The 10,236-nt window shown below is 41.9% G+C and overlaps 2 protein-coding genes and 1 pseudogene across 5 annotated transcripts; 1 reads left to right on the forward strand and 2 right to left on the reverse strand.

Annotated features, from left to right (window-relative positions):
- Nucleotides 1–868, reverse strand: part of LOC106320904 — a 7,980-nt pseudogene extending 7,112 nt beyond the window's left edge.
- A 1,417-nt stretch (nt 869–2,285) lies between these two features.
- LOC106320906 lies at nt 2,286–10,236 on the reverse strand (the record flags this gene model as incomplete). Of its 4 annotated transcripts, none has more annotated exon segments than XM_013759252.1 (17): nt 2,286–2,717; nt 3,233–3,330; nt 3,412–4,221; nt 4,303–4,418; nt 4,490–4,557; nt 4,681–4,861; nt 5,061–5,169; nt 5,266–6,980; nt 7,081–7,182; nt 7,258–7,310; nt 7,450–7,856; nt 7,962–8,257; nt 8,539–8,655; nt 8,803–9,228; nt 9,413–9,547; nt 9,663–9,824; nt 9,932–10,236. In XM_013759252.1, coding segments are annotated over 16 exon segments (5,092 nt in total), but the record flags the coding sequence as incomplete, so codon positions are not given.
- On the forward strand, nt 2,471–3,238 carry LOC106320905. Its single transcript, XM_013759250.1, has 2 exons — nt 2,471–2,506; nt 2,648–3,238. Exons 1-2 carry the CDS (start codon nt 2,471–2,473, stop codon nt 3,236–3,238), a joined length of 627 nt encoding a protein of 208 aa, XP_013614704.1.

Genomic DNA, 10,236 nt, shown 5'->3' on the forward strand with positions numbered 1-10,236 from the left:
CCTTCCCCCCCCCCCCCAGATTATGGGCTATACCAGATTCTTACTACATTGCATTCATCATTTCTTTGAGAGTTCAGTTCTTTCTTTCTGCAACTCCATTTGATTCTGGTGAGTAGGGGGTAGTGGTTAGATGGATAATATAATTTTCTTGACAAAATGCATTGAAAGTTCCATCATATTCGCCTCCTCTATCACTTTTGACTATTTTGATAATCTTTTTCAGTTACTTTTCAACTTCTAGTTTGTACTCTTTGAATTTGTCCAAGACTTCGCCTTTACTTATTAATAAGTAGACATAGTAGTATCTTGTGCAATTGTCTATGAAAGTGACAAATAAATTTTTACCGCCTCTGGTTTGTAAATACTTCAAGTCGCACAAATCAATGTGTATTAAACCTAGAGGTTCGGTTGTTCGTTCAACACGAGGTGGTGGTTTTTCGTGAGTTTTGCTTGGACACAAACTTCATTAGACTTATAATTTACATGTCCCAATCAGTTCATTAGTCTTTACACAGACTTATAGTTTACATGTCCCAATTTTTCATGCCAAATATTAGAAGACTCAACGACATAAAAAACTGGATTTTTATTCATTGAAACATTGGAATCATGTACATTAATTTTTCGAATGAATGTTATTACAGACATTTTGACAAGTCCATTCTTAACAAAACATTTTCCTATAAAAAAAGCCACTCTTCCTGAGGATCAGCTGGTCGGATTTGAAGTTGATTCCAAGGCTGTGCTTACTCATGAGAGATCCATAAATCAAATTCTTCCTCATGTCTGGAACATGCTTCACGTTGGCCAGAGTAACCTCCCTTCCAGAAGTCATCTTCAACACAACTTTTCCAGTACCTTCAACCATGAATTAAGAGATATTTTCCTTCTTCACTTGATTTTCAGTTTTAGACTTCTAATAGGTACTAAACATCTCTATGTCAACGCAGATGTGTGTAGTGGCACTTGTGTCGTACCACCAATTTTTGGTGTTATCTTCAACCATGTTGGCTTCTGTGACCACAGCGCACAGATCAACGTTAGTTAGGTTTGCCTGATTTTTCCTCAAAGCTTTTATGCGACTTTCCAAGGATATATGTCCTAGTTTGCCACATTAGTTGCACTTTCCAACGAATTTGTTGTTCGTGGGATGTTGGTCTTGTTTCTTGAAGCTCGTGGGTGCTTATTGAACAAGCTTGTTTGGCCCAAACTTTCCGAATCTTGCCTTCCCTTTGCCCTTATTCTTATGCTCAGCGACATTAACATCATGAGTATGAGTTGGCACTTTATTTTCACATTTTAGTGACTCATTCTGAAGCTTGATAATCAGATTTGCCAACGTCAAGGCCTTTTGCTTGTAAGCAAGATAATTTTTGAAATCTTTTCAACTTGGGGGAAAGCTTTTCGATGAAGCAGTTTACTGTGAAAGTCTCACAAAACTTCATTCCTTCTTCAGCGATCTCTTTACAGATCAATTGTAGCTCATGCACTTGATCCATGATAGGTCGTGAATCGACCATCACGAATTTCAGAAATTTTCTTGTGACAAATTTCTTAGAGCCTACATTGAAAGACTTGTATTTTTTTTTCCAGAGGATCCCACAAATCTTTGGAAGATTCGACCTCACCATAAACACTGAACAATTGGTCCACTAGCCGGTTTTGAATGTAACCTTTGCATCAGGAGTCTTCATGCCTTTATGCTTCATGGCTAGCAAGCGCCCTTGGATCAGTATTTTCCGCAGGTAACACTGGTTGGGCCTCAGAATGACACCTGGCCAAATTTAGAGTGGTCAGAAAGAAGTTCATCCTCTGCTGCCACTGCTTGAAGTTCGTTTCGTCGAACTTGTCGAGCTGAAGTCCGTAAATGTTGCTAGGAACAGACGGAAAATTGTGGGTAGCGTTCCAAGTAATTGACTATCACTAGTTGCACCGGTTGCCCCATTGACTTGCGTGTTGTTATCACCGTCAGTCATGATTGAATCTGTTCACAAAACACAAACCGTAGTAGTATTGAGAACTCAATTTAACAAGCGATTAAAATTTTAAGTCACTATACAATAGACGTCGCAGAATTCCGTAAAGCGTTCTTAAATGTTTAATAGTCGTTTGCAGAACTCGCCTTAACGACGTTCTTAAACACTATTTCAAAAAGATCGATCGTTTCTATTTATAAAAAATACGAGATCGCGAACCTGTTAGAGACTTTCGCGTAAATCATTTTCTTATACGATTCATCACATAGATCAATATGTTTTGCAGAATAGCTAAAGAGAGTTCGCAAATCGTTTCAGATCGCTTTTAAATTTCTTTTATAAAATAATTTTATAGAAAAACTGTTTGCAATATTTTAATCTGATTTAAGCGATAAGCATAAAGCACCAGGATTTCACTCAGCGGATATCGTTATCGTTGGTCAATATCAGCTGATGCTCATTTACTCCAGTTTCCCTTACGCCTCCGCTCTCCAATGGCTGTAGCCGTAGCGAGAACGATTTCTGAAGTGGTGATGATGACGATGGAGTTCGAGTTTTGCAGTCTGAGATATAATCTAACTTAAAAATCATAATCACACCTACAATAACATATCATCTCTCCCCTAGCCAACAACGAAAGTATTTTTCTCAGAGCTCGATATTAAATTTAGGACAACCTAACAGCAGCAGAGACTGCCTCTTTCTTCTTCTTAGCTTTTGCTCCTTCCATTACCTACTTGCCTGCCATAGCTTTTGCTCCTTCCATTACCTACTTGCCTGCCATAGCTTTTGCTCCTTCCATTACCTACTTGCCTGCCATAGCTTTTGCTCCTTCCATTACCTACTTGCCTGCCATAGCTTTTGCTCCTTCCATTACCTACTTGCCTGCCATAGCTTTTGCTCCTTCCATTACCTACTTGCCTGCCATAGCTTTTGCTCCTTCCATTACCTACTTGCCTGCCATAGCTTTTGCTCCTTCCATTACCTACTTGCCTGCCATAGCTTTTGCTCCTTCCATTACCTACTTGCCTGCCATAGCTTTTGCTCCTTCCATTACCTACTTGCCTGCCATAGCTTTTGCTCCTTCCATTACCTACTTGCCTGCCATAGCTTTTGCTCCTTCCATTACCTACTTGCCTGCCATAGCTTTTGCTCCTTCCATTACCTACTTGCCTGCCAAAAACAAAATCTATATAGTGTTAGCTCAATATAGTTGCCTCCAAGTCATTTTACTACTAGACACTATAGAACATCACCTCTAGAGTTACTGTTTCCTTTGACTTTGGTGACTTCTGCTGTGTGACATGGAAGGAATCTTTGAGGTCATCATGGATGTTTGCAGACCTTCAAGTAGCTGGAGAGCAGCGCACATAAACTCAAAAGTAAATTAAAGCGATTGCCATATAGAAATGAATGTAATGTCCTGTATACTTACTCTAGAAGTTGGCTGAATCCTGCGGACAGACCTACGTGGTTCCATTCCATCTGATGCTTTTGAAGAATTATCATCCAACGCCTTGGCCTCTTCAATCTTGGGTAACCTCCCTGCAGTAGGAGCCACTTTCCCTTTCCCAGTAGTGGTCGAGGAGGAACTATCTTGGCCTTGTGAAGATGATGTGATTTGCTCTTCCCCTGTTCCCTTGGCTGGATCCCTGGAAGTTGATGCAGGACCTTTGTTCTCTCCACTCTGACCAACGGCATCTTCAGATTCCATATTTAAGGATGTTGTATTACGAGAGTCCTTGCGGGGAATTATCCTAGGTGCAGCAACCGGCTTCTCTTTGGTCTTGGGCGCAGGTTTGAAAGTCTTGGGCTTCGTTGTTGTTGTTGTCTGTTTTTCTCTCGGTTTAGAAGGCAATCTCCAGCTCCCTGGTCCTGGATTTTGGGGCACAATTGGTTTCACAGCCTTAGCTGGTTCCTTCTGTTTCCGAGTTTGATTGCTCGCCTCTGAAACGTAATGTTTGCTCACGTCCATGAACTTCCTTGTCTTTCCAGGTTTAGGGACACCATAGATCACTTTTGCTCCCTGCGTTTGCAAACCGGTTCTCTTCATTCGGAGTGGACCAGGATTGCCCTCCTTTCTCCCGATGTTAAATGTAGTCTCTGAAACACCGAGGTCAAGAACACCAGTCTGAGGCGGTTTACCTAAATCCGGATCAACGGCAGTTTCCATTTTCGTGTCTTTTCCTTCAGCCACAGGAGCTGGAGCTCCTAGTCTAGGACGCTTCTCCTTTGGAGTATCACCCTGCAATTCAAATTTTCGAGTCATTCAAAATAGCAAAGTATCCAACACGAAGCTTCTAGCTTCACAGAAGGGTCATAGTACCTCATGTGACGAGCTGATGCTTTCTCCTGAAGTAGAACATTCAATCCACCTTCCATCTTTCCATACAAGAGAAGGACGAAGATTCCAAGCTTTGATAGTCAAAGTCTCTCCTTGTGCTGCCAAAAAGAAAAAGAGAAACAGTTTAGAACATGAAAATGAGATATCTTCATCACACGTCTTTACGAACCTGGAAAATGCACAGTCACTGTATTTTCATCATTTTTGTTCTTCTCCGTGATAACACCCTCCAACCAACTAAAAGAGAACAAAACACATAGATAAAGCTTCCAAAGTTAGTGGAATGAATAGAATAGGATTTTCACAAAACGGAAAATTCAAAACAATACAGATTTTGTGTTGTCGGCTCATTGCTGTTACCTGTCATGAACCCACGAGTCTACCCTATCTCCAAGTTTCCAAACAGGATCCCCAATGGCAGCTCTGCGCCTCTTCCTGGTTCCTTCATATGGCAGGGCAGTAATAGAACGAGCAGTTCTTATTTTCGGGGCCTCATCACCTTCACCTTTGAGGGCTACCCACTCCTTCAGCTTATCTGTTCCTGATAAGAGATAAAAGAATCGGATCAACTAACAGAGTACTGCACATGCATAAAATATAATAATGGAAAGTGGGTGATTATATACGGTTACATATATATCATACACTTGGAGCAATATGTAAAGTAAATGAGAGATAACGATCAAATACAGATCACTGCAAGGACTAACATAAAAAAAATTTATGGCCAACTAATAAACCTTGTTCTACAGAGAGGTCACTGAACAGCACATAAGCTTTCCCATCCTCTAAGCTCAATACATTGGCAGAGTACCATGCGGTTCTTAATTCAGGTCCTTCCTTGAAAACCTACATAGAAATTTTTTATCTCCATTACAAAAAGAAACACAACCAGCATCGAGCAGTTTGCTATAGAAAGTGTATATATGCAAACATAGCACAAACCTCTACATGAGAACCTTCCTTGATGCACTCGTCGTTTGCTTTTTTCATAATCTGCTCACTTTCAGTCTGGGTGTCAATCGAAGATTTTGACCCAACTTCTGGCTCGAAAACTCCAGCAGTGTGTTTAGCCACGTCTGCACTTATATGACCTTTCTGTCCATTTGTTTTCTTTCCAGTGGCAGAAACTACACCTAGACCTAGACCTAGACCATCAGCTGTTCTCGCGGAGCCATCCAACTCAGTATGCGCAGTGCTGGGACTAGCAAAACCTCTATCACTAGTAGTCTCAGTTTCTTTTTCTAATACACCCACTTTACAAGGCTGCACTTTCTCAGATTCTTGAGCCTGCCTCCAATAATTACTTGGACCCACCTCCACCAGCTTATTGAGCGACGGAGGATGACCCATTGAAACAAGTATTCCAGCTTGTGAAACCGCCTCTGATGCCAGTTCTGCTGCCTTAACAATGGACTCCACATTTTCAGCTCGTTTGGTGGCCGCTGTGGCAGCCTCGACCCTCTTCTTAGCCGCCTCTCTGGCAGCACTAAGGAACGGACTGGAGCTGACCACTGCACCTTCACCCTTCAAGACAGAAGCAGGGGTACCCTGGCCTTGAGTTAGTACATCATTTGACTTGTGGAGTTCATTACCCTGATAAGAAACACTAGGAAGGGATGCTTCTTCAGCCATTAATTTTGCCTGAAATGCCGCATTAGCTGCGACATTGGCGGCGGCAGCTGCAGCCTTTGCCACTGCAGCGGCAGCAGCTACGGCAACAGCAGCGGAAGCTAATCTGCCTTGAGTTTCTGGCTGGAGGCCAGCATGCCTCTGTTGCTCTATCTGCTTCCATACGTATTCGCTGTGACTAACGGCTGCAGTAGCGAGAGCAGAAGCATCCTCTGCATGCATCTTAGCCTCATTAAGCTTATCAATGGTATCTGCCGGTAACACAGATCTCTGCTTAACTTCAGATACAAGGTTACCACCAAAAATTGGGGATTGCAAAGATGATTTCATTTTCTTTCCAGGGAACGTAGATACCAGGTTCATAGGGACTGCAGAGATGGAATCAACACTGGGCAGGGTGCCTGCGTTAGAAGTCAGACTACCCGGAGCAGCTGTAATAGGTACAGGTGTTGATATAGAAACAAGAGGTGAGACAACTACTTCTGTCTGCTGTAGCGAATTCAAAATGCTTGGATCAGACTCCACAGAGACTGGCATTTTCTTCCGTTTCCTTGATTTCGTCCCAGTGGAGTGTTGAGCAGGTGCTACAACTGTACTGGCTGGCTCAAGTGTTTGTGTCCCTTTGAAAATATTGCCAGAAGTTCCACTCAGAACATGCTTACCGCCAGAGTAAGGCAAGGACGATTCTTTTGTGGGTGTCAATTTTACAGATTCGGTGATCGGGAAAACGGGGAAACGAGAACCAACATCGAACCCACTGGTCTGCGGAGAAGCAAGCCACGGGTTGGGGTAAGGGAGAGGGGACATCCAAGCCGTATTATGTCCAATATTCGTAACCGATGCAGCTTGATGAGCATGTGATGAAGAAGGCAGTGGTGCAGCAGCTGAACCTCTCTGAATGCTTCTTGATTGTAAAGTTTCGAGGGGAGTTGACAAACTCCATAAAGGTGATGAGAGTGGAATTATGGGTTTCGTCGCTGAACTCGCTTTGCTACTGGTGTGACTCATTGACGGGGTCTCTGTCTTCCCTGGAAATGCAGTTTCGGGTATTTAGCTACGGAATGCAAACAGCAGCAGAGCTGAGAAATAAAATATAACCATAAGAGCTGAATAAATCGAAGTAGAAACCTGCACGTGATTGCAATGGCGTTTCAGGACTAGAAACACGCATTCTCTGAGCCCTTACAGCACAAGCACGCCATGCTTTCTCCCAAGTGCCTCTCCCACCATCTAGAGAAGTTCAGAATCAACATGCTTTGTCTCAAAAATGGGTAATACAATATGTTAAGAGAATAATAGTCTTACCTGCACCACCAAATGCAGATATCATATACGCTTCATCGGGTGCTGTCCCTTGGCTGTAACGGGAGAAAAAAAAACAAAACAATTATAATTTTGTCAGACAGTAAGATGTGCAAGAACTCTGAATGAGATCGCTACTGAGTCTCTCTGACTCAACAAAACTTAAGAGCACGTACGGAGTAACATAGAACTTACATCAGACCACCATAAACAAAAATCTGTGCACGTAGTTGCACTTGTTGCGAGTCAGTGAAAGGTCGACGAAAAATGCTTGAGGGAGCAGTCGAATTCATATCCGGTAGACTAGTCGTGGGGGCTGAAAGGGTGCCAAACGAATTAAGAACAGGAGTCTGAAGACTTTGCTGTTTCTCAGTAGAGTGTGTGATTTGAGTAGAAGAACCAGAATTCTGATTAACAGCATTTGCTTTGCCTGCACTTTGAAAATGTTGAAAAGGTGCAGCCCCCTTTACACTATTTCCTTTTCTAGAAGTCTCTTTTCCTGCAGATTTAGGTGTTCGCCTGGGTTTACGCTCAGATTTTCTTTTCGAAGACTTCGCAGCTGTTTTCTCTAAGCTAGATTTCGACGGAGATCCCACCACTATCTGAATAAACAAAAGCATATGCTACGTAAGGATGATAACAACATAATGTAACAGCATTCGCTTTGTCTACTGATGAAACTATGTTGAGATATAGATCGGACGTACCGGAGAGACAAGGGTAGTTTCGGAAATTTCCACTGCTTTCCTTGGATCGGAAGTCAAGTTCAGCCCACTGCTGAAGGTCGGGTTTCTATTCAAGACCGGAGATTCGGTAGCCATCAAACTCAAAGTATTCTGATCCTCTGTCTTATTAAGTTGTAGTTCGGTCATCTTACGAGCTGGGGAAGAAATGACAGGAGACCCTAAATTTGTAGCAGCGTTTTCAGTTCCAGCAACATGGGACTTTACAAAAGGCTCAGAACTTGTAGAAGCACAGGACACTCCTATTTCAATTACACCACCTGCAATATCCGCAAGGACAGGTATATGTTTTCGATGAGTGCACATCCTTTTATTCCACGAATCTAGAAAAGGAAAAGCATTGGTCGTCCCAGATCAAGACCGGTAAAACTTAGTCATAAGTTTATGGTAACTGCATTTTTTAACAGACACATTCTCTTATTTAAAATTTACACAGATTATTGATTCTATCGTGGAAACACGCCTAATATGTATCTTTTAAATAAACCTTTCTAAATAATCAGAAGAAACTTCTTGCTGCTACATGATCATATACACTCACCTGTGGGGTGTGAAACAGGAGTCGCAGCTGTCATAATCCCACCGGCAGCAGTCTTAGCCAAGGGGCTAGCGCTAGGGTTTTCATTTATGGCATCGTTGTCCAGAACTGACTGAAACTCTGAGGAAAACGCAAAAGAAAAGAGATTACTTCAACATAAATCAAACCATCAAAGGGTAAACAAATATGGTAAGGTCTTTACGGAACGACAATATACAAAGAAAAGACTACACGTGCAAATACTACGGCCAAAAAAAAAAACATTACCAGGGACGTTTACAACTTCTGTTAGATTTTCTTCTAAAATTCTTCCCTCACACTGCTGAGGCAAAACTTGTCCAGCGGCATCAGCATCTACTGCATCCTTTGGCCCTTCAGAGGCAGGACAGCCTTCGACAAATTGTGTACTTTGGTGAGTATCTTCAGTCTGCTTCCTAGGTTGTTGTACAATAGGACCCCCTGAATTACTTGCTTCCACGGGTGGAACAGTTTGACAATTTTCAGGTTCGGCAGATGAAACCTTCCCGGTTACAGAGAAATTGACTTGCTCATCAGCCTCAGATGATGTGGTCACCATATGTAAATCTACTGAAGATGTAAGACTGACAGCAGGTGCTCCATCTTGGCTTAGATGTTGCGATTCTTCAGGTTTGAGAGGAAATGCTTCACATTCTTTACCGTCAATCATTGTCCCTGAGAAATAAAAGGAATACACATACACATGTAGAGTGTTATAAATAAGTAATTATGATATATCAATTTTGTATCCAATTACCGGCTGTACGCTAAACCCAAAAAAAAAGAAAGAAGAAGAAGAAATACAGAACCAAGAGTATGAAACTATATATCAAAAGAATGAATGAGACAATATAATTACCTGATTTGTCTATTGGAATGGTGTCAGACTGAGAATTTGACTCCACCAGCTTGGATGCGGAGTCTCTTATAACATAACCAACAGACTCAGACACAACGCTTTCAGATAAGACTTGAGAGCTCTTGGCATCCGGATCTGTATGAATTCACAAATATTCACATACCTAACATGTATCTTTCTAAATAAACCATTCTAAAACAATCAGAAGAAACTGCTAGAAAGAAAGTTTCACATGATCATACAAACTCACCAGCGGGGTATGAAACAGAAGTCGCAGATGTCATAATCCTACCGGATGCAGCAGTCTTATCCTCTTCCTGGCAATCTGCCACAGCTTCACTCCGAAGATTAGCCAAGGAGCTAGCTTTAGGGTTTTCATTTAAGGCATCCTTGTCCAGAATTGACCGAGTCTCTAAGGAAAACGCAAATATGGTAAGGTCTTAACGGAACGACAGTATACAAAGAAAAGAGCACGTGCAAATACTAAGCAAAAAAAAAAAAAAAAAAAAAAAAAAATACCAGGGACGTCTACAACTTCTGTTAGATTTTTTTCTAAAATTGTTTCCTCGCACTGCTGAGGCAAAACTTGTCCAGCGGCATCAGCATCTACTGCATCCTTTGACCCTTCAGAGGTAGGACAACCATCGAAAAATTGTGTACTTTGCTGAGTATCTTCAGTATGCTTGCTAGGTTGTTGTGCAATATGAATCCCGGAATTACTTGCTTCAACAGGTGAAACAGTTTGGCAATTTTCAGGTTCGCCAGATAAAACCTTCTCGGTTACAGAGAAATTGACTTGCTCATTAGCCTCAGATGATGTAGTC

This window comes from Brassica oleracea, unplaced genomic scaffold, assembly GCF_000695525.1.
Source record: "Brassica oleracea var. oleracea cultivar TO1000 unplaced genomic scaffold, BOL UnpScaffold01121, whole genome shotgun sequence".
NCBI classification, from domain to species: domain Eukaryota; kingdom Viridiplantae; phylum Streptophyta; class Magnoliopsida; order Brassicales; family Brassicaceae; genus Brassica; species Brassica oleracea.

Coding starts and splice junctions, on each gene's coding strand:
- LOC106320905 (XM_013759250.1), top strand. CDS start 2,471: ATGGCTGTAGCCGTAGCGAGAACGATTTCTGAAGTG. Junction 2,507..2,647: donor CGAGAACGATTTCTGAAGTG/GTGATGATGACG, acceptor TATTAAATTTAG/GACAACCTAACAGCAGCAGA.